This window comes from Zootoca vivipara, chromosome 7 (genome assembly GCF_963506605.1).
Source record: "Zootoca vivipara chromosome 7, rZooViv1.1, whole genome shotgun sequence".
Taxonomy (NCBI): Eukaryota; Metazoa; Chordata; class Lepidosauria; order Squamata; family Lacertidae; genus Zootoca; species Zootoca vivipara.
Genome location: NC_083282.1, coordinates 83946842 through 83971077, shown reverse-complemented (window position 1 = coordinate 83971077; position 24236 = coordinate 83946842). Strand labels below are relative to the sequence as shown.

General features: G+C 43.7%; 3 protein-coding genes and 1 non-coding gene across 4 annotated transcripts in view; 2 read left to right on the top strand and 2 right to left on the bottom strand.

Annotated features, from left to right (window-relative positions):
- The first annotated feature begins 1732 nt into the window (after nucleotides 1–1732).
- On the top strand, nucleotides 1733–11248 carry LOC118089096 (large ribosomal subunit protein uL15). The gene is made up of 5 exons (XM_035123508.2): nucleotides 1733–1840; nucleotides 5106–5169; nucleotides 7317–7392; nucleotides 9447–9621; nucleotides 11075–11248. The coding sequence occupies exons 1-5, from the start codon at nucleotides 1838–1840 to the stop codon at nucleotides 11201–11203; spliced, it is 447 nt and encodes a 148-aa protein (XP_034979399.1). The 5' UTR covers nucleotides 1733–1837; the 3' UTR covers nucleotides 11204–11248.
- On the top strand, nucleotides 8993–9123 carry LOC118089608 (small nucleolar RNA SNORA3/SNORA45 family). Its single transcript, XR_004693161.2, has one exon. It is a non-coding gene; the product is annotated as a small nucleolar RNA SNORA3/SNORA45 family (small nucleolar RNA).
- A 227-nt stretch (nucleotides 11249–11475) lies between the features above and the next one.
- Nucleotides 11476–14292, bottom strand: LOC132592462 (uncharacterized). Its single transcript, XM_060277321.1, has one exon. The coding sequence runs from the start codon at nucleotides 14290–14292 to the stop codon at nucleotides 13549–13551; it is 744 nt and encodes a 247-aa protein (XP_060133304.1). The 3' UTR covers nucleotides 11476–13548.
- The window catches only part of ZNF831 (zinc finger protein 831), a 25381-nt gene continuing 15357 nt past the window's right edge, over nucleotides 14213–24236 (bottom strand). Inside the window, exons 3-6 of the mRNA XM_035123507.2 lie at nucleotides 23928–24079; nucleotides 21092–21264; nucleotides 16421–16506; nucleotides 14213–14343 (exon numbers count right to left, since the gene is read on the bottom strand). Coding sequence (XP_034979398.2) covers nucleotide 21264; nucleotides 23928–24079 — 153 coding nt within the window. The 3' untranslated portion in view covers nucleotides 14213–14343; nucleotides 16421–16506; nucleotides 21092–21263. The remainder of the gene's footprint in view (nucleotides 14344–16420; nucleotides 16507–21091; nucleotides 21265–23927; nucleotides 24080–24236) is intronic.

Here is a 24236-nt window from a genome sequence, read left to right as displayed (position 1 = left end):
CAGCTGGAGCACTCGCAGGCTAGTGTTTTCCAATTGTCGGTGTTTATCCTACCTTTCTTTAGATTTGCCTTAAGAGAGTCCTTAAACCTCTTTTGTTGACCACCAGCATTACACTTTCCATTTTTAAGTTCGGAAAAGAGTACAGTAGTTGCTTTGAAGACAAATCAGGCAACCAAACAACATGACCAGTCCAACGATGTTGAAGAATCTTTGCTTCAACCAGAGCAGGATTTAGGTTTGATGAGGCCCTAATCTACTGAAGGTAATGGGGCTCTTTATATGTCTAGCTGTCCTTTGTCAACAACAAATTGTCGCTTTTTCTTCTGTTGAATATATGCTATATGGCAATTTATGGACCTAATAGGTATCTAAAGCCATTTGCACATAACAAAATATGTATTTTATCAAAGTAATTGTTGAACTTATCTTATATTTTGGAAATGTACATCCCAGTTTTTCCTCCTTTAAATTTTTGGGGGCCCCCAAGGGAGTGGGGCCCTAAGCTATAGCTTGTTTAGCTTATATATAAATCCAGCACTGGCTTCTACACTGGTGGTCTTTGCTTCTTCCAGTACACTGGCATTAGTTCGCCTGCCTTCCCAAGTGATGTGTTAAATTTATCGGTGACACCGCTGATGCTATCTTTCAAGGAGTTGGAGGTGGCATTTATAAGTGGTCCGTGTTTCACAAGCATAAAGTTGGTAGTACAGTACAATAGCTTTGTAAACAAGCATTTTGGTTTCCCTGCGAATGTCCCAGTCCTCAAACACACTGCACTTCCATTGGGAGAAAGCTGCGCTCACAGAGCTCAGGCGATGCTGGATTCCGGCATCAGTGTTGGCCCTTGTGGAAAGATAACTGCCAAGGTAGGAGAAGTAATTGGCACTTTCCAACATTACACCACTGAGGTAGATTTGTGGTGCTGCAGACGGGTTGTTTTGTGCTTGTTGGCGCAGCACTTTGGTTTTTTGGATGTTGGGCAATAGGCCAAACTTTCTGTAAGCTTCTGCGAAGATATTTAGGATGGTTTGGAGGTCATCTTCTGTGTGTGCACACACTACGTTGCCACCAGCATACTGAAGCTCTATGACAGAAGTTACGGTAACCTTACTCTTTGCTTTCAGCCTGCTCAGATTAAAGAGCTTTCCATGATCAGTTCGATAGATTCCTTCAGTAGCACCTTAAAGACCAACTAAGTTTTTATTTTGGTATGAGCTTTCGTGTGCATGCACACTTCTTCAGGTATCTGAAGAAGTGTGCATGCACACGAAAGCTCATACCAAAATAAAAACTTAGTTGGTCTTTAAGGTGCTACTGAAGGAATTTTTTTATTTTACTTCGATCCAGACCAACACGGCTACCTACCTGTAACCAGTTCGATAGATGATTCCTACCTCAGTGGGGGCATATCTGGGAGCAATAACCCACTGAACACAACAGGTTGCACTCATATGCAGACGTGTACGGGGATGCGCGATTGGGGGGGGGAGCAAGAGTCCTCAGTATCTGGGACCATGTCCTCTGCTAAGCGCATAGAGAACCGGAAGACCTCCCCATGTGCCGCTCTAAACTTTTTTTCCCACCTCTACTAAAACCGCGATCTATGCAACAAGCGCTTCTGAATCTTCTCAGCTGCTATTGACGACCGGACCACGTGATCAATGGAACGCCTCCGCGCGAAAGAACCCGGCACCCAGAGTATCGCGAGACTCCACCCTCTCTCTCATTCTCCGCGTGCGCGGAGGGGGCTTGAGACCTCGCGATAGAAGGGCCTTCCTTTCTGTGAAATCTCGCGAGAGGAGCACTCATTCCCTTTTATCTTCTTGGAGCCGCCAAGATGGTAGGTGGCGAGTGAGGGGGGCGCCGCCTGAGGCGCGGGGCCTGGTGGTCCGGCGCCTCAGACGCCGTTTCTTCCGACGGAGGGTGGCCGCGCGGGGATGGCGGCTGCTTCTCGGGGGGAGGTTTCTCGGGGACTTTTAATAGCAGTGAACTCATGGCCGGGCTCTGCACTTGGAACCCCCATGGCCCACCGAAGCTTCACACGGTGCCCTCTGGCCGCTCCCTTCGCTCTCGGCCTGACCTAACTTGCAGGGTTGTTGGAAAGACAACATCCACGACGCGCTTCCTCTAGCTCGGCGGGACAGGCGTCTCCCCCGTGCGCTTCTCCCCACGGCTTGCTTTATAAGCTCATGGTGGGGTGGGGTGTTGTATGGAGCAGCAATCTGCTGCTGTTCTGCTCCTTTCTCAGTCGAAGGGATAGCGGGGGGGGTGCCCTTTAGATCAGGGGCTCCTTAACTCCGGACTAGAAAGTGACTCGTGAGGTTCACTCACGTGGCCAGGTGCATGCTGCACGTCTGTAAAAACAAAACTTTTAAATCGTACAGCATCTACTGCAACACGTTACCGTTGCTGCAATGAGGAAAAAGACCACCATCAAGTGGTCTGACAAGATCCCTCAGCAGTTTTCGAGTGTTTTCATGGGATAAAAATATTTGCGTAGCAGTCCAAAAGCGTTTTCTTTCTGAAGGCTGCTCCAATGCCTTATGTTTCTGCTCTGCAGTGTTTCATACATGGGCGTCTCCACTATGCATCGGTGAACAGGTTTGCTTAGTTGACCTCTGGGGAGAGCTGCGCTGGTAATGTTTGCTTTGCCTGCTTTTAATAATAAGAATTTATTATTTATACCAACCCCACCCATCTGGCTGGGTTTCCCCAGCCACTCTGGGCGGCTCCCGACAGAATATTAAAAACATGGTAAAACATCAAACACTAAAAACTTCCCTAAACAGGGCTGCCTTCAGGTGTCTTCTAAAAGTTAGTTGTTTACAGTCATATCTCAGGTTGCGAACGTGATCCGTGCGGGAGGCGCGTTTGCAACCCGCATTGTCGCATATGTGCATGTGTGTGATGCGATTCAGCGCTTCTGCGCATGTCATTTTGTGGTTTTGCACATGCGTGAGTGCCAAAACCCAGAAATAACCCGTTTCGGTACTTCCGTGTTTCCCACGATCTGCAACCCGAAAACGCGCAACCCGCAGCGTTTGTAACCTGAGGTATGACTGTATTTCCTTGACATCTGATGGGAGGGCGTTCCACAGGGTGAGCGCCACTACTGAGGGCCCTATGCCTGGTTCCCTGTAACCTCACTTCTCCCAGTGAGGGAGCCACCAGAAGGCCCTCAGAACTTGACCTCAGTGTCTGGGCTGAACAATGGGGGTAGAGACGCTTCTTCAGGTATACTGGGAAATATAAAGGTAAAGGTACCCCTGACTATTAGGTCCAGTCGGGAATGACTCTGGGGTTGCGGCGCTTATCTCGCTCTATAGGCCAAGGGAGCCAGCATTTGTCCACAGACAGCTTCCGGGTCATGTGGCCAGCATGACTAAGCCGCTTCTGGTGAGCAAGTGCAGCGCATTGCAAACACTGTTTACCTTCCCGCTGGAGCGGTACCTATTTATCTACTTACACTTGACGTGCTTTCCAACTGCTAGGTGGTCAGGTGCTGGGACCGAACAATGGGAGCTCACCCTGTCGCGGGGATTCAAGTTGATCGACCTTCTGATTGGCAAGCCCTAGGCTCTGTGGATTAGACCTCAGCACCACCCACTGGGAAATATACCACATGCCAAATAGGTGGTGCAACACAGGAAACTCGCACCAAGTCAGGTGGTTGGTTCATCTAGTTCAGTTGGGGTTTTTGGCGGACAGTGACTCTCCAGGACTGGGAGAAATCATTCCCAGCCCTACCTGGAGGTGGAGATGCCAGGGATTGAACCAATATCCATTTGTGTGTGCTCTACCATGGAGCTATGGCTCATGTTGAGTGAAGAAGGTCTGAAGGGGGCTTTTAGTCGTGTGTGCATGATTGGGAACCCTACTTTAATCAGGAAACCGAGCTGCACATTCAAGTGAAAGACTGCTTCAGACCTCAGCTCAACATGGGAAGGTCAGGAAATGAACGGGCAGAGCTGGTGCACGTGGGGATATTAGGGGTTGCAGAAGGTTCTACTCCCATATTCAGGTGAATATCTGAACATGCCTATATACTATTATTGAATTCAATCTTAATAGCCTGAAAGGGATTTCTTTTATTTATAGGTGTATTTTATTTTTTTACGTAGGTTTTAGTGTGGCTTCTCTTGCTAGCTTAGTATGGTTAGCGTTACAGCAGGGTCCCCAAACTACGGCCCCCGGGCCGGATGCGGCCCAATCGGCCTTCCAATCCGGCCCGCGACGACCCCCGCTGCCGCCGCCCGCTCTCGCAGCGCGCGGCGCAGCAACGATCTAAAAAATCGGCAAAAAATCGCCGAAAATCATTTGTGCGCATGCGTATGGGCCTCTCCCGACCCGGAAGAGGTCATTTCTGGTGCACTTCCGGGTCGGGGGAGGCCCATACGCATGCGCACAAGCGATTTTCGGCGATTTTTTCCCCGCCCGTGTGCGTGTGCGCATGCGCACGGGCGCACACTCCCCTGCCCTCCGGCCCGCTGCGCGCGCACTCCCCTGCCCTCCGGCCCACTGCGCGCGCACTCCCCTGCCCTCCGGCCCACCGCGCGCGCACTCCCCTGCCCTCCGGCCCGCCGCGCGGTAAGTCTGGGGACCCCTGCGTTACAGCATATTGATGCATATATAGTATGGCATCCATACTAGTATGGTGGTTAAAGTTTCAGGTTGCAGAGACCAAGCTTCAAACCCCCATGCAGCCCTGTGGCTCACTGGGTGATCTTGGGCTGATCACAGCCTATCGTAGACACAGGAATTTGTGAGAATAAAATGAGGATAATGGTGTAACTATACCATTCTGAGATGAGATAAAAATATGAGATTTAAGCACCAGTGACTTATTTAAGCACGACTTGAAGTAACTTAAACAGTCAAAACACAGCAAACATTGAAATGCCAGCATCTTCAGAAAAGGTAAATGGGAGGCACACATTAATCAGGCCTGTAAACCTGATTAAGGTTCATAAGCAACTGTTCCAAGCTGGAGATCCTCCACTGGTGTATTCCAATCATATGTTGATTTTTGAAACACCATGCTACATTAGTTGTTCTTTCATTGGGCACTGCTATAACATATGGTGTCCTATTGTCTTTTTCTTAAGCCTTCAAGACTGAGGAAGACCAGGAAACTGCGAGGTCATGTCAGCCACGGCCATGGTCGTATTGGTACGTGTAGAAAGCAGTTTACATGTAGAACTATTTTGCTACTTAAATCTATTGTTGCTTCACGGGTTTTGGAATCTTCTCCCCTGGTTATCGGGTGACTTAAACTTAAAGGGGGAAAAGGTTTTTTGGTCTCTTTTAGTTTTCTGGTGGCACTTTTAGTTTTCTGCTCCCCACCCCTTTTTAAAAAAAAAAAACTCCTGAGTGTAGTTGCATGGGAGTAAAGCACATGATTTCTTTATTTTTTATATCGCCTTTCATCCAAAGATCACAGGGCGGTTTACAATATAAAAACACAAAAATATATAGCATAATTACAAACTAAAATAATAACACTTCCCTTCACACACACACAGTTTAAAAGGCCATAGATGGTTTAATTAGCCAAAAGCCTGGGAGAAATGTTTTTGCCCGGCTCCTAAAGATAGGTAACAGAGATGTCAGGCAAGCTTCCTTGGAGGGAGCATTCCATAAGCAAGGCCCGCAGAAAAGGCCCATTCTCGTGTTGTTCCCCTGTGGCAGAGGATGCACACGAAGGAGGACCTCAAATGATGATCGCAGAGCCTGAGTCAGTTCATATGGGGATAGATGGTCCTTGAGGTGTTAGCTGCTAGCAAATAGCAAAGGCTATCTCAACCGCCACGCCTTTGGGGTTTCAGCTTGCACATTCCAGAATGAATGAATACAAGCAATGGGGAAGAAGTTCCTTAGTACCTACTGTATCTCAGCCAAGGTTTCCCCTTGCTAATCTGAGGTTGAAGCTCTTTGCAGGAAAATAGGTAACTGAGAAGTTTTAATCAGTGTATTTAGCGTAACTCGAGTCAGAACTGTTATGAAATGCAATATGGTTATTGTATAGAAAAAGCAGAGATAAATAGCATCAATAGTAAATATAGGATTGCTTAGTAACAGGTTCTGTTTCACTCCTTGACTCAAATGGGTTTACATACCTGGGGCCTAAACTTGCAGAGGTTTCCCACATCCCTTCAGGCCTTGTTCTAAGAACCCAAAATGGCATCCACTACATGGCCTCTGGAGCAGTTGTAGCCTAACCATATATTTTTAGGCAGGCATTGGGGACAATGAATGGTAAAAGAACTACTGCCCTAAGTCCTGCTTGGTGTAACTAATTAAACTTCCAGTTTGCTTAGAGCTAGTGTAGTATGAATGACGACATAACTTTAGAAGGTGGAAATTCCAAGTTCCTAGAAATGTGGTCTGAAGAATGTAGATCTCAATGCTTTGCTAGCCTGATTTTAAAAAATTGAGCTTTTTAAAGCCATAAACTGGAAGCTGACCTTGACTGTTAAGGCCAGTAGGGGTGCAGTTAATCACACAGCAGACCTGTAGCCTGATCCTTTGCAGGTTCACTATGATTCACACAAAGGCTGAAATCCTAAATGCTTACTAGAGGGAAAGCACGATTGAACAAAGTGAGACTTCTGAGTAAACATGTACAAGTTGTGGGAATGGGTGATTGGCTGATAGGTGTGGTAAACCTGTTGACAACTGTTAACAACTGCAATTGGTCTTACAGGAAAAAGCAAGGGGTGAGATGGCTAAAAATAGCATTATCATGTATAATGAGATCCAATGTCTCTATTCAGACCAGGTCTCTCCATGGTTTTAAGTTTGGTAATAAGTTGCAATTCAGCAACTTCTCTTTCCGGTCTATTTCTGAAATTCTTTTGTAATAAGACAGCTACTTTGAGATCTTGTATTGAATGTCCTGGGAGACCGAAGTGTTCTCCTACTGGTTTCTCTGTCTTGTGATTCCTGATGTCAGATTTATGTCCATTTATCCTTTGGCATAGGGTTTAGCCTCCCCTCCCCACCCTCTCACTATATATAAGGGTCTGGTGACTTCTGTTTCAGTGTATCTGAAGAAGTGTGCATGCACACGAAAGCTCATACCAATAACAAACTTAGTTGGTCTCTAAGGTGCTACTGGAAATATTTTTTTTTATTTTGTTTCCTCTATGATAGTATAGGTGTGTCTACAGGTTTAAGCTTGCCTAACTCTTGTGCTGGATTGTAGTTTTTAAGTACTGGCGATGATAAACATTTAAGCTGGCAGTGTGTGTGCTTGTTTTTGTGTTTCTATGCTTTAAAGTTAAATATATATATTTCTGTTTGATGTTTCTCTTTAGGTAAGCATAGAAAGCATCCCGGAGGACGTGGTAATGCTGGAGGCCTGCACCACCACAGAATTAACTTTGATAAATAGTAAGCTAGCCCTTTTTTCTTTACTTCCCTTCATTTCTTCCCTCATCAACCCCGCCCCCCAAACTGGCATGGCACCAAAAATTAACTACCTACCGGTATATAGATTCAGCAGTTAGGAAATGCCGTTTTCAAATACTGAACCGTATTTAAGGAAAGTATACATGCATTTTATCGCAGCAGCTGTGGAAAGCTTGAACTTTCATCACTTGTGGCTTCTCAGAGCTGTATGGAAGCCAATAAGCACAAGTCTCTGTAAAGTATATTTAGTATTGGCTTTCCTAATGAATTATTTTATTTCAAATAGTTTTGGGGAATACAGTGGGCCCCCCCCCAACCCTTCAAAGAAAATTATTTTGGTGGAGAAGGCTGCAAGGGGAGGGACACCCCCCCCCAATTTGCACAATCAGAAGTCTGCTGCAGGCCAATATGATTGGATAGTCCCCCTTGGTTTGTTTAGTAAATATTAGCAAAATACACTAAATTGGACCTCAAGTCAATATGGGGCATTAGAAAAATTTCCAAAGAAGTTACAGTTGTGCCTCGCTTAACGAATGCCCTGCTTAACGAAATTTCCACTTAACGAAAGGATTTTTCGAGCGGAGGTTGCCTCGCTAGACGAATGCGTTTTAGCAAATCACGGTTTCCCATAGGAATGCATTGAAATTCAATTAATGCGTTCCTATGGGCAAAAAAAATTCAAAAAAAATTCAATGCATTCCTATGGGATTCGCTAGACGAATTTTTCGCTATAAGAAAAGACCCGTGGAACGAATTAATTTCGTCTAGCGAGGCACCACTGTACAATGCTATTTTTCATATGTAGGAAGCTGGCCTATACAGAATCAGACCATTGGTCCAGATGAGTACCGTTGACTGATTGGCAGTGGCTCTCCAAGGTTGCAGGCAGGAGTCTCCTCTAGTGTTAATCTGGAGGTGCCAGGGATTGAATTTAGGATCTGTGTGCAAATCAGATGGTCTTTCACTGAGCTACCTATGGCCCTTCCAGGAAATGGAAGTGCTAGCCCACTTTTTATTATACTGGTACCTTGGTTGTTGAACTTAATCCGTTCGACTCCTGAAACGGTTCAAAAACCAAGGCGCAGCTTCTGATTGGCTGCAGGAGCTTCCTGCACTCAACTCGGATGTTTGGCTTCCAAAAAACATTTGCAAACCAGAACGTTTCCGGGTTTGCGGTGTTCAGGAACTGATTTCTTCAACAACTAAGCTGTTCGGGAACTAAGGTATTTGGACTTCAGGTGCACTTAGTATCATAAAACAAACTGGCTCAATGCACTAGTTTTTAAAATAAATTCTTTTTTAGCCTCTAGATCAGGCATCTCCAAACTTCGGCTCTTCAGATGTTTTGGACTACAAGTCCCATCTTCCCCAACCACTGGTCCTGTTAGCTAGGGATCATGGGAGTTGTAGGCGAAAACATCTGGAGGGCTGCAGTTTGGGGATGCCTGCTCTAGATCCTTGCTTATTTCAAATGTACGCAGACATGTAGAATAGCAATTAGCTGTCATGCACAATCTTTTTCATGCTTTTATGTGTTCCCCCGAGAATTTGGCAAGACAATGAAGCTGCATATTTGCAAATAACTGAGACTAGAGTCACATCTAGATATTGTCAGTTATCGTGGTGTGCTATAGTGCTCAGAGAGTAACAACTGACTTTTATTCACTGACTGTGCTCTGCATAGTACAGTCAGCCACCAGGTTAGTAATAGAGGGTTGTTCCTCAAAGAAAGAGATGTGGGTCAGCAGGAGGGTGCAGACAACAATGTCTCATGTCGAGCTTTCTCCTTTCTCAATATTTGCCTCATCTTTGTACCCTGTATTAAGAAAGAAGCTTACTTAAAAGCACTGTGAGCTCATGGCTGACCTCAGATTTGAACTAAGAATGTCTGCCTCACAACTTTTGCTCTTAACCTGTGCCAGATATTTTTTGTCAGTAAACCTTGACATGGTCATCCAATAAACCCAAGTATTGTTGCTCATGCATTTAAAAATGCATCATGCAGTGATTTTTCAGTTTGTGATTTTTCTTTCTAGCCATCCTGGTTATTTTGGAAAGGTTGGTATGAGACATTACCACTTGAAGAAAAACCAGCACTTCTGTCCCACAGTCAACCTGGATAAACTGTGGACACTTGTTAGTGAGCAGACAAGGCTCAAATATGCCAAAAATCCGACCGGATTATCACCTGTAATTGATGTTGTACGCTCAGTAAGTGCCAAAAACTTTTGGATATACTTTTTATAATGATGCAGAGCTTCCCAAATGTTGCTTTTATATTTACTTCCTATCGTGTAAAAACCAAGGAAAGTCTGCATAATTTGACTACAGTAGGCTTGCCCAGACCAAATGGGAGTTTGCTAGCCTCTTGGTTTTGCTACCTGTTGGCTGCATCTGGCTCGATGGGGCATAGATTGTGGAGACCAAGCTATAGGCCAGGCTTGTACAGTCTGTAGAGTGGGCATTTTTATATTTCATTTCAAAAGTGATTGCATTACTTAAATTTATTGTAGGTTTTGTCAGAAAGAGCTAAACCATGAGCCTGTGTTTGGATTAATGTTAGACCAAACCATGGTGTTATGTAGTGGAGGGGCAAAATGACCAAGGAACAACAGTCTCCACTTCGGGAGCCTGCTTGTTTGCAGTAAGCCATGGCTTGTGTCAGCATTATGAGTAAAATAGACGTATGTTAGGTATTATAAAAATGCAGTTGTAGGATACTGGTAACCCCAAAACCCTGGAGTTTGAACAGCTAATTTTTCAATTAACAAAAAAAAAAGGCAGTGCCCCTTCAATAGACTTGGCTCTTTCTATTACTCATATACTGAAAATATGGTGAGACTTCATTGTAGGTCTGTAGATACTGTATTGTATATCCAAAGGGGGGGGATGGAACATACATTTGTCTTTCTGTCTCTTTACATTAACTACACACTTTCAAACAACTATCTCAGTAGTTCAATGAAGCATGATATGGTGAAAGCTTAATTTTTTGACTTTAATTGCCCCATATTACCCAAATATTATGTTGGTTGGAATGCACAGCTAAAGAATGCTGAGACTCATGCTGATGTGCATACCGTGTTTCTCATATTATAAGACACGTCTTATATTTATTTTTTCCTCTAAAAAACACACTATGGCTTATTTTCAAGGGATGTCTTATTTTTTTCCTCCTCCTCCTGCCGTGGCCGGCATTGCTGCTGCGCCTATCACTATGTCTTATTTTCGGGATATGGCTTATATTCCTTGAATGCTTAAAAATCCTGCTATGGCTTATTTTATGGGTATGTCTTAAAATATGAGAAACAGGGTAGTGAATATCATGAAGTAGCAAGCACACTTTAAATTGCACATGTTCCGTTACACTGTCAAGTTACTATTTTCTGTTTCCTTCCTTGTAGTCTCTAGTTCTACAGTTTCAATTTGAAATAAAGTATGAATTTTAAATTTATTACTTGGAATGTAAATGGTTTAAATGAAAAATCAAAGAGGAATAAGATCGAACATATACTGGTTCCCTACGAGGCACAATTTGTTTATTTGCAATATTTCACAAAATATACATAATCTTTTAGTTTTATTGGAAATGATCAGTGATGGTTGAAAAAATCTTGGTACCTTCTGGGCTTGCTGATGATTCTCCTATGTGTTTATTTTTTAGGGTTATTATAAAGTCCTGGGCAAGGGGAAACTGCCCAAACAGCCTGTAATTGTGAAAGCAAAGTTCTTCAGCAGAAAAGCAGAAGAAAAAATAAAAGCAGTTGGTGGAGCTTGTGTACTAGTAGCATAAGAACTTCTCTATGTGCTGAGATTTAAATAAACATCATTTCAGCTACCTTGTATTCTCATTTTAATAAGCTGTTGAGAAAGACTGCTAATTCTAGTGCCTGCTATCTTGTTTACAGGAGACAAAACCTTTTCTAATGTACCATATTTACTTGATGTATTGCATACCTTTTTTTGGCCAAATTACATCACAAAAATTAGGGGTGTGCATTAGATTTGATGGTGCCAGCAAATACTTTTTGGGTTTCAAGGTTTTGGAAATTGAGGGGTGCATTAGATTCCCGTAAATGTGGCATCTCCTGGCATTCTTTTCTTTCAGCACATGCATAAGGTCAGAACGACAGAAGATTCAACAAATGTTGTTGACTAACCATTGTACACTATGCATCTGCACGGTTGTCATTTAAGAACAAAGGGGACAAATTTCACATCCAGTCATGATTGTTACACTACAATTAACAAGAGCAGCTGAATTGCCTCTTATTGTCACTCTGAAAAGATACAAACATCCATGACAGTAGTCTTCACTTGGAATTATGGTAATGTTTTAATAAGCACAAGATTTCATGAAGATAGAAAGGCTATTTGCAGAGCATCTGTAAAACCCACTAAGAAACACCTACTAGAAAGTTTCTAAGACAATACTGCATACCTCTTTTACACACCTTCCAACAGAGCTTATGCAATTCTGTACTAGTTCTTCACTAGAAGTAAAAATAATAATAATTTAGGTTTGGTAGGCTTTTTTCCACCCTGCAACATTCAGTATACCAGGAATCAATACAAAGATCTTACAATGTGGTTACCAATTTGGCAAAGTACTGTATAAAAAGTCTGCATTTACACGGTGGAAAGGAACAAGAAGTAGTTTGATCATTTTCAGCTCTACATATCTTATGGATGTGCTGCTTTGCTTTTTATTGTTCAGTAATGCGTGCCTTTCCTAGGTATGCAGACTTGGGGCCGGCAGGAATAGCTGGCCTACAAGGTTTCATTTTTACAAATTTTGTTTGATCAAGGAGCAAGCAGTTATGCGTTTCACATGAAAGATTCATTGCCTTGTAACATAGCATCAAAAAGTATTCCAAAAATCTCATGAAATGCTAAATATAAAACCTGAATATAATACAATAGTGCAATTGCGTTCTAAAATTGGCATCACTTCAAATTTGTGTTATAACAAAATTGGGTTCAGTTTAGAAAAATCCCATTTGACCAATTGGACTTTGTACATAGAAGCTGGTGAATCTTCAGTGAAGTGTGTTTTGCTGCTGCACTAGTTCAAAGACTGGACAAGCACAAAAACTATGGGGGAAGGAAATGTGTTTTGGTATTTTACATTCAAGTCCTGGGGCTTAAACAAAAGAACAACAACCCTGTTGAACCTAGAAAACAAAATATTCCAGTTTCAGAAACCTCAGGAAATATTCAACACTGGTGAGCCACGTTACCAGAGCAGTAGGGGGATATAAAATATTCAAATTTTATTTCTGAAGGCACAAAACACAAAGCAAAACATGCTTGTGTTGTCTGTCACAAGGGAGCACAGAATATGCAATATGGAAAAGCTGTAGGATGCTTTAAAGGTACAGATCTCCTCATGCAAAAGTCTAGATGGAAAAAACTTGCAGAAAAGCAGCGGCCTGGAAAACAACTCCAGAGTTGGTGACACTCAAGCATCAACCCTCAACTTGCATATGGTCTCTGCCTTCTATTGTATCAACATAAGAGACTGACCAATAGCACTGAGCTTACAACAAAGCTTGAAGCAAGGAGCTATGGTGATGTTGGTTTACTGTGGGGGGACCAACTGCTTCCTTGCTTCATATAAAAGTATTAACACATTAAAGATACACAACTGAGGTCAGGAATGGTTTTTTTTCCTGCACTTAAGGTGGGGGATAAAGGCAGAATGACAATTGTCTGGTCCTTACAGGACTTCCTATTGATCATGCCCCTATATCGGGTGGAGAACCTCAGGTCTAGAGTGTGAATTTGGCCTTCAGGCCAGCTTTCAGAACTCTTCCCCAAGCCACTTCTATTGCCAACCCTATTCTCTGATGTCAAGTGCTTTTGGTGGGATAATGCTTCTTGCTTGCCAGGACAGAGGTGTGGATGTAGAAACCTGATTTCTGCATGGCTGGAATGTTGCTTGCTGTACAGAGGTTAAAAGAGTCATACACCCATTTCTCTGCCCATGTAGCCTTTGCTTCCACGCACCTTTTGCATCTAGCCCTGCCAACCACTAGTATGTGGCCCCTGGAATGTTGCCCAGGAGAGAATGTGGCCCTTTGACTGAGAAAAGGTTCCCCACTCCTGCCTCATCTTCAACAGCAGATGGACTAGTCACTATATTTCTATAATCAGCCTGTCTTCATCATCACTGCTGCTTATGTCGTCATATTCCACATGAGCTTGTTTGCTCATCACTTCTAAGCTTTGTTTCTTGTAGGGTTTGGATAGTGTTCCAGAGCTAGCTATGAAAGTAGAGGGGTTTTTGAAAGGAGGAAATCCAGGTTTAGAAAGCTTTCCTTGATCACTGTCTGGTTTCGTAGAGTGGATGTTCTCGTCTGAACAACTACAGTGGCCAGGAGAGCTGTTGGTCTCCTGCACAAGCCCTGAACTATGTAAAGGATTACTTGAAAATGATGTACCAATAAGCAACTTTGATCCAAACAAAGCAGGACATGGAGTTTGGAAGGCGGGAGCAAGCTGCTCTTTTAGAGATTGATATAAATCCCCACTTGCGGGTTTTTCTTTTCTTTCTGTGACGTGGACAGATGGCTCACAGTCGGTAAAATTTTGATACTTTGATTCTACATTATCGCAGTCTGCATTTGATCCCACAAATATAGGACTAATAACCTTTGAATCCACAATGCTGTGTGAATGGCTCTTGCCTGAAACTTTCAGTTCAAAGTTGCAATGCTCAATGGAAGGCCAACAATTGTCAGAAATAACATCTGGCTGTGGTTCTTCCTTAAATATTCCTAAGGCATTGACATCAAAGGTGTTTGCTTTTTCCACTACTGCATCAGTGGCCAGTGTAAAGGAATATGCTGCTTTTGAAACCTCTGGAACTGCAGGCATCATCTGAAGAGAGAGACTGCCCCTGGAGTGTTCATTAGCAGACCCAGGAACTTCCTACCAGAGAAGGAGATGAAATTATCAATTCATTGAATTCACTTTCAAATCCAAAGCCACTAAGTGCATTGTGTAAATTAAATAACTCATTTAATTACACTGACTGCAGCCTTACCCAGAAGTTAGTCCTGCAGAATTTTATGGTGATAACTCCCAGGTAAGTGAGGTTAGGATTGCTGTTGTTGGGCAGGTATGTAGCCGTGTTGGTCTGACGTAGTCGAAACAAAATAAAAAAATTCCTTCCAGCAGCACCTTAAAGACCAACTTAAGTTTTTATTTATTTCGGTATGAGCTTTCGTGTGCATGCACACTTCTTCAGATACACTGAAATAGAAATCCCCAGACGCTATATGTAGAGAAAGGGTGGGGAGGGTGGTGGAAATGGGTGATTGACTGACTGATTGACTGACGACTGTAAACGACACCAAATGGTCTTGCATGAAAAAGCAAGGGGTGAGATGCCTGAAGATCGCTTTATCACGTATAATGAGATAAGAATCCAACGTCTCTGTTCAAACCAGGTCTCTCCATGGTTTTAAGCTTGGCGAAAAGTTGCAATTCAGCAACTTCTCTTTCCAGTCTATTTCTGAAATTCTTTTGTAGTAAGACAGCTACTTTGAGACACCTCAATCTCCCAGGACATTCTATACAAGATCTCAAAGTAGCGTCTGGGGACTTCTATTTCAGTGTATCTGAAGAAGTGTGCATGCACACAAAAGCTCATACCAAAATAAAAACTTAGTTGGTCTTTAAGGTGCTGCTGGAAGGAATTTTTTTTATGTTGTTGGGCAGTATTCAGTGCACTCTTTCTGTCAGTGCAGGGACATCTGGCTGGGTAATGGAACTTTCCCCTCCCTCTCTTCTTTCCCTCAACTTAACCAGTTCTGGGAGTGTCCCAAACTCCCTGTTGTAGATGGTGTGAAGTATTCAGCAGGAGAGGAGGGGAAAGTTGCACAAATTAAAATACTTGCACTAAAGTCTTATTTCTTCAAGAAGTCTACTAAGGGCCCATGCTGAAGGTTATTTTCTCACTGCAAAACAGCTTGCAGTAGGCCATTCTGGAAAAGGAATGTCATGTAACTTGTTCTTGTAAATGGCATCCATGTTTAACTTTGGGGGGATGACACATTCATGAGATAAGTTTTCATATGGATAGCCACGGTGCCTGCCAAAATTCATCTTGTAATACAAATATCTTTATTGGAAATGGAAGATCACTAACCATCACAAATGACTACCATTTCGTTTCCCCTCTTCTTGTCATAATATTAAGAGCTAAGTAGTTCTGTTAGTGTAATAAGTTTTCACGGAACAAATGAACTTCTCCCTCTCCTCTCATTCTAACCCCCCCCCCCCCGCCAAATCTGTTCTGGAGTTCCTCCAACCCTCTGGATCAGAATTAGGGGAGGTGCATAGGGGAGGAAGGGAAAGGAGAATGTTAGGCGCTTTGAGACTCCTTCGGGTAGTGATAAAGCGGGATATGAAATCCAAGCTCTTCTTCTTCTTCAAGAGGGGGACCTCCATTGTGTGACAGTTCTAGCACTAACAAGTCTATGGCTGCCCTACACTACAGAGCCAGTTCCAGGGTTCAGGTGTTACTTTACAAGGTGCTTAACCATTTGGATAGAGGATAACTCTAGGATCCCTGCCTGATCACTGAAGTCTTGTCACTCATGGCTCAGATGCACAACTCATTTCCACCAGGAACAGAGTGTTTAGTACTGTGGGACCAATTTCACGGAACTCTCCGTTGAGGTCAGCCAGGCCCCTTCCCTACTGAAGTTCCGGTACTTACTGAAGACTTTTTAAAAAATCCAGTAGCCATTTTAAGATTGATTTTATAGTCTTAACTGATTTTTATTTTTTTGTATTGTATTGTACTTTTAACTTGTTTGTTTAATGATTTAATTAATTATTATTGTGTACTGCCCAAAATATTCTATTGCTTTTTGCAAATATTAAAACTATCCAGTGAGGAATGGCTGGTTTATCAACTACTTGTCCTTTCAGCTTTTAATTAGTCCAATGTTACTTGAGTCACCAAGAGTTGAAAAGGTATTCCCAAATGACTCCTTACTTCTTTCATCAGATTCTTTTTCACAGAGGAAGCAGTTTTGTCAGTTGGGGCATAAGATGTCTCCTGCTGTAGATTTTGGTCATTCCCTGTTTGGAAAGAAAACAGAGACATGGTGGTTAGCAGGCCGATTTTCACTTTCCACTTTTTCTGGGCAAATAGGTTCCAGGTGGCTTCCACTTAAGATTTGAATTCATAGTTTGTGATATTCAAAACACATTTGACAAATGAAATTTTACAAGCAGTTGCTTAATATTTTAAAGCTTTATTTATGTAGATGTTTTTGCCACCTTAACTGCTTGTGATGTCTTGGAATACATCAATATATTTAAAAATCTCTGTGAGGCAGGCTAGGCTATCAGATTTAGTTTACCATGCCCAAAGCCAATATTTATCTGCACTTCAATGGCATCATCATCATCATCAATTAAATTTGTATACCACCCTTCATCCAGAGATCTCAGGGCTGTTCACAACTTAAAATTACAATATAAAAAACACAAAATACATAATAAAAATAAGAACAAATACAAACCAATAATCTCCCCTCCCACAACAGATTTAAAAGGGCATCAGATTTCAGTCAGACAAAGAGTTTGGTTGAAGAGGAATGAGAATTCTGAATTGTAGGCGGACAGCTAAATGAAGTGGAAGCCGGGGGCAGGGGGGAGTGTAAAGATGGGTGAAAGTGTCCAGGATTAGGAACCAGGGGAGTGGAAACAGGTTTCATGCTTTGAAAAGAGTTGTCACATCTGGGTATGGTACCTTTTAGCCCTCACAGATGACAGATGAGTTGGAAGTCAGAGAAGAAGAAATGGAATGCCCCAAAGCACACACAAAAAAAAAGTAACCAGGGAACGTATGATTAAACGTATTAATACCCTTTTTTTAACATGTTGGAAATAATGGTGTAATAATTCTCTTATAGCTCTTATAGTCCATGTTTTCATACTTTCATCCATGGAAGCTGAAAGCACGTTATAGTAAAATCCATCCTATGTAATATTGTCAGCCTTATAGTTTAAATCTAAATAATCAAGAGAAAGGCTGGAAAACAAATCCTATGCTGGCTTCAATCTACGGTATCCTTTAGCAATAGAAAAGCTGGGCCTCGTAGATACTCATCCCTTGAAAAACAGCTTACACTCCTTAGTGCAGCAATTACTAGTTCATGTCTCCAAGGAAACCGGTACCAAAGAGCTAAACAGAGATGATTAAAAAGGAAAAAGATGTGGAAGCAAGGAGAATCTGTGCTGAAATGGAAACTGCCCCAAGCCTCTACTTTAATTCAAAGACAAGAGAGTGTTAACGGGGGGGGGGGTCCTGGGACCCATGAAGCCCCACTGCTATAGAGATGAGGAGCCTGTGGCCCTCAAGGTGTTATTGAATTCCAACTCCCATCAGCTCCAGCCAGCACAGTAAATGATGAGGAATGACGGGGGTTGTAGTCCAACAGCAGGAGGGCCACAGGTTCCCCATCCCTGTGCTAGCACCGTATGTGGCCCAATGGGAATTAAAGTACTTCTGCACTTGAGTCACAATTAATGCAAGTACATTTGTCACGGTCTTGGTATCGGTTATCTGGCACCAGACACCTTGACATGCCATTTCAAATCTGAATACTTGTGCATCCCTTTTAAGCAGTGTAGTGTTAGTACATACAGTGACTTAGACTTGGCAACTTAGACGACATAGTAAGAATTAGCATCTTCCAAAATTTCACCTGCATCCTAGAGCAAATGTTCTATTAAATGCTTACTTGACGTAATTAAGAATGTGGCATGTAACCATTTGTGCCCAGGCTCGCTGGTGGGAGCGTGCAGCCCAGGCGGGTCATCTGGAAAGGAGCAAGGCGCGCAGCCCCCCCCCCAGCCGGCCTGGCATTTGTATCAGGGCTGCCTTCGGGGGAGCAGCTGCTTCCTGCTGGGAAGGTAGCGCTTGGTGCTCCACATGGGCGGACGAGTGAGCGAGGCGATGGCGCTGGGTTCTGTGAATGGAGCTGAAGGTGCTGCTGGCATGGAGCTACTTCCCGGGCGGCTACTTCCTGGAGGAGCGCTTGGTGCCCAAGTCTCCGGCGTGGCTGCTGCGCGTCCTGCTGGCCCTGCTGGCTGGCACCGTCCCAGCTACATCCCCAGCGCCCTTTCCCACCTTCAAGGCGGCTTTGTCGGAGGCGCGACAATCTGCACCCTGAGGAGCGTGCGGCGTTGGGCGGCTGGGCTGGGCTGAGTGGGCGTGGGGCGCCGCCCCTCGATGGAGGCAGCTCCGCCGCTGCCGCCTCGCTTCAGACACCGCCGCCAGGAAAAGAGCGAAGTGGGCGAGGCGGATGCGCGAGCGGCTCCGTGTGCCTCCTCAATGCGCCCCTGCTGGGTGGGCGCCATGGCGCACTGCGCCACTCAGCCCAATGGGAAAGACGCCCCTGGCTATAAGTAAGTGTTAATACTTGTGGGTTGTTGGGTTTGGGGGGGGGTGAGAATGGGATATATTGTGGTGAACACAGGGAATGCCAGGGGGTGGGGAGTGTGCGATTTTGCCCCACCATTTAGTGTGAGCTTAAGTTGGAGAATTAGCTACTGAAGTGGGAGTGCTGCCACTACCTGTAAACCCATGTTTGTAGAATTGGTGGGCAGGGCTGATTGTCTCTGTTTTATTTCTCTATTTTGTGTCTGCTAATAGTTATGCTTCCCATACATTAGTCGTTTTAGTTTATACTGATGTTTTAACAGAATGTTGCATTTAATTGTTCTGTACTGTGGCTTACTAATACTACTACTACTAGGATTCATATGTGGTTCAGGGGCATTAATTGTGGACCAGTGCAGCCAGCTCCTTGGCAGGACACCCAGGGAAGGAGAAGGAAAAAGGTTTGCAGCCACTGGCAAGAGTTTTGAACAGGGAATTAGAAGCACCTACCCTCGCTCTCTCTCCCCACAGCCACTTCTGCCTTAACAAACCTACTAGTTGACTTTGCCCAGAAGCTTTCCCTTCACTGCTACAGAGACCAGGAGAACGCTTAGAACAGGGCAGCAGCAGACTAACTGGCTCTGATCTGTAACACCTGGACCTGGTGAGCCGATTTGTGGGGTCTAGCAGCTCCCCAGAGTCATAAACTGTGAACCAATGCAGCCTTGTCCCATCAGAGTGAACTTGAAGGGGTCAACACCAAAGGGAGTTGCTGCTTTGGGGTTGCAATGAGGTCAAGAACACTCTAACATTATGCTTTGGTGGGATACTTTTATAGTTCTATATATTTGGTGCTGAAAGATTAAAGTTTTCCCCATTTTCATTTTCTTTCTGTCTGCCCTGCCCTTCATCTTTTTCTTTATTTGGTGAGAATTATTTTTCTAAAGAAACCATCCGATATCAATTTTTTATTAAAGCTTTTTACAATAAAATAGGATAACATAATCTAATCTAAACCAAATAAAAACAAAAAACTGAGAAATATAAAGGGGGAGGGGAACACAATCCTCTCTCAAAGGTGAAACCTCTCTTAAACCCTGTCCCACACAGAAAGTGGTGGATACTCCCATCGCACACTTGGGAGCTTTCCTTTCTTCTCCCAGTGTCTCACCCCTGGAGTTCTTCCCTTTCCTGCCTCTCATGGAGGATCCTTCCACCAACCGTCTATTTGGTTAGAAATATTGATTGTGTCCTCTAGCATAGACAGAGTGTGAGTCTGTCAATGTAGCTATCTAGCAGGAGTCAGCATCCCTCTGTGAGCAGAGGTGGAGCAAGGTGGGTGTGGTGGGTGGGGCCCGCCCCGGGTGACATCCCTGAGGGGGGGTGACATCATCGCAAACGGCGCCCCCCCGGATGCTTCCCGCCACTGGCGCACCCCCCTGGGACATGCACCATCGGCTGAGTACCCCGTGCCTCTGTCTATGAGAGATTGAACCTGGACCTTCTGCATTCAAAGCAGCTACTCTCCCACTGACCTACAAGCCCTTCCTAAACACATGGAGTATACATGAATGCTTGTTGGGAAGCTGCAGAAAAAGCCCATGAAGCAGTAAGGAGCAGCTGCACTTGACCTGAGAAGTCTGGGGTCAGTCACCAAGCCATCCAGCTGGACTGGAGTAATGATGTGCTTCCAATTATTATCTCCTGGTGAGACCACAGGGACATCGCCTGGGTGTGAGTCGTGAAGGCCGCTCCCTGCAAGGCCCTATCCATCTGGCCTAGGGGCTGGGGCCCAGACTCACCCAGCTCCACTAAAGAGGCTCCTGGTGAGACCAGAGGAACATCGCTCTATGCCTGACAACAAAGCCTTACTATTGCATTATTTTGCCCCATTTTTTTTTGTGCCTGCCAAGCAGCCGTGTCACCCTTATTATATTATCTTGTTAATTATGCTGTTTTAAATGTGCATTTTGTATTTGACTTCACTTAGCAATTTGTTTTCGGAAATGTTCAAGATTATATTTTTGTTTACTTTGTGTTAAATATGTATCCTGTAGTTGACCTGCTTTGTAATGTTTTATTTTGAAATCTTTAAGATAATTTTAGTTTTCTGTTAATTATGTTGCTCTGACTGTATACTCTACATTTGACTTTCTTCTAATTGTGTTATTGATGTTTTAATATTCTGTAAACCGTTTTGAGATTTTTCTTAAAAATATAAAGCCGTATAGAAAATAAATAAATAAATAAATAGTCATGGAGAGCTAACCTTACCTTGAGAGGCTGTTGGAAGACAAGACCATTTTCCACAAGGCTCATGGCTGTCAGATGTGTGGGAATTGGGACGCCTTTTGGGGGTCTCCAGGGGCCTGTTTGCTGGCCAGTGTTGTTTGCCCAGTTTGTTGGTTTTCAGCAGAATGTGTCTATGTCCATAACTTCCCTTATATCTACAAAGTAAAATATACAGGTTTATGTCTTTAGAATGCTTTATGACCTTGTTTTCTGAGGGCCAAATCTCATCACGAGCATTGCAGGGCCCTTCTGGATTGGTGCTTTGGTGCAGGTGTGTTCTGCAACATGCCACTGATGATGCAATAACTGTGCATTAGTGATGGATCTACACTGAACTATCCACACATGGTTCCACTTTATTACCGGTAGTTGTTCTGTGGTGCTTCTCCAATCTCCAATGTTCATAGCTGCCAAGTTTTCCCTTTTCTCGCAAGGAAGCCTATTCAGCATAAGGGAAAATCCCTTAAAATAAGGGATAACTTGGCAGCTATGCCAATGTTACCACATTATCGCCATCTGCAGGGGAACTCCTGCACTACCGGTAAAGTGCAACAACAACAAAAAGCAGAACCAGGAATTTAAAAACCCAACCCAAACATGTGTAGTATAGAAAGTTACTGGATTTCAGCAGGAAGTTACGGGACATGCAGACTAGAAACACAGCAGTACGTTCATCCTGAAACTTAGTGGCTGAAGTAGAGATTCCAGCTCTAAGCAACATTTCAGCCCCTGATATACAACAGTTCACAGAAGCAGATCAAGTAAGAGTGGGAAGCATACACCTTGTGGATCATTTCTCTTATGCAGCTTTTGTATGAGACAACAGGTTCTTAACATTCCAGCTCTCACCTTTTAGACCAGGCATCCCCAAACTTCGGCCCTCCAGATGTTTTGGACTACAATTCCCATAATCCCTGACCACTGGTCCTCTTAGCTAGGGATCATGGGAGTTGTAGGCCAAAACATCTGGAGAGCCGCAGTTTGGGGATGCCTGTTTTAGACTCTAAATGACTGAAAAGCGGGATAAAATATGCTTTAAATGAATAATGCTGAAAATATTGCCTTTCCCGTGTTGTAATGAAGCCATTATTTGTCCTGTAATGCTTGCCAATATCTTGAAATTAATAATGACGCATATGAAAGCATATCTGCAATTTAACAGTAATCCAGTTAATGCCACCAAAGAGGCTATTTACCCCTGCTGAAGACTTGGCCTCAAGACCCATAGGTTTTGCTTCATTATTGTAAACTGAAATTTGGTGTCCAATCGAAACCACACATAACTCTTTCTTGAACTTAGTTGCCTATGACACCAAAAATGCCAGCTAATCTTCTACTTGGGACAAGGGTAGCCACATAACATGTGTTCTAAGTCACAATGTGGCTCCATTTGTATTCTTCACTTTAAGTGTTCTTGATGATACCATCTGTTTTGTCTGAGTTCAGTCAGTTACGATCAAAAAGCGAATTCTCGTCCAAAAACCATTTGGCCTAATTCAGTTTTCTTTTAACCATATTGCAAATGGCAAGGGTGACTTCATGCGTGGTCTAATCTGATGTTACTACAGAAATGAGATTCAGGACTGCACCCATGCTAATCACATTGTGTTTTATGGCAGCTCTTATGTAACATTATACGAGCACTGCAATTAAACAGTGCTCATCAAATTTCAGGATTTATCAGCCATGTTGAGGTGTAAAGGGAGAACATACCTTCATCTGTACAGTCAAACCTCAGTTTGCGACTGCTTCGGTTTCCGACCACCACAGACCCAGAAGTGTTTACATCCGGGTTCTGCGGGGCGCTTCAGATGCGCAGGGCGCTTTGGATGCGCAGGGCGCTATCGGTGCTTCACGCACGTGCAGAAGCATGCATCAGGGAGCGACCGATTCGGAGAGCGACCAGCTCTGCAGAACAGATTGCGGTCGCAAACCAAGGTACCACTGTACTTCCTTTGGCATCTATTATTTGCTCTCTCCTCTCCCACCTTCTATATTTTGTCCTCTCTCTCTCTCCTCTCTCCTTTATGAACTCAGTCATTTTGTACTCACAGGGGAGCCAGATAATAGTTACGGAGACAAATATAACTACAGTGGTACCTCAACTTACAAACGACTCAACAACCGAATTTTTCGACTTACGAATGGGGCAAATGGCAGCACGCTTACGAGTTTCTCGACATCCGAACAGAAACCGCAGCGGTTTTAGCGGTTTTTTCGACTTATGAATTTTTAGATGGGGTTGCTTTGACTTACGAATTTTTCCGTTTCCAATGCATTCCTATGGGAAATCGCGTTTCCAATGGCGCTTTTCGACTTACGAATTTTTTTACCTACGAAGGTGCCTTCGGAACGGATTAAATTCGTAAGTCGAGGCACTGCTGTAATCATAAATAGCCAGGACCAGGGGCAGCCCATCCCGTTTCACCACCTGGGGCAAAATAGGAATGTGCCGCCTTGTGCATGGCTCCCTTGCTTATTGGGGTTGCTGGAGCACCTCATTTACCATGGTCTCAGGAAGCTCACAGGAAGCTCTCCAGAGGTGGCAGTGGGGGAGCACCCGAGGCAGCCACATCAGGACGGACCAGCCCTGACCAAGAACAAAGTCCGGTTTTTCACATTTTAGTTGCTGTTGGAACGAGAGCACCACCAATGAAACTCCTACCACAGAGATACACACATACACTTTTGTTCTGAGAGAAAAAGATGTCAGGAACAGTACATCTGGAGCTACCATCACACCATGTTTGTAAATACTACACATATCCAGAGAAAATGATTTTTCTATTAGATTGAAGCTAACCCCGATATTTCTCACCATTTTTGACTGATCTTCATTTTTTTCCTTTTACGGCTTCTCTTTCCTTTATTTGTTGTGAGTCCTCTCACTTTGTTAAGCTTTTCTTTTGCCTCTTCTGCCTCTGGAATGTCTTTTAACAGCACATCAAATCCAGTTGTTGTAAAGTACTGCTGCAAATAAAAAAAATAAAAAAATGGCATGATATAGTTTTTTAAACCACCAAAATTACGGAAGAATTTAACCCATATAGAGAGAGAGCACTATATAGAGCGAGCTCAGAGATCAGGGACAGTAGCAGCAGCTGCCCAGAGGACTCCCAGGCTGAGG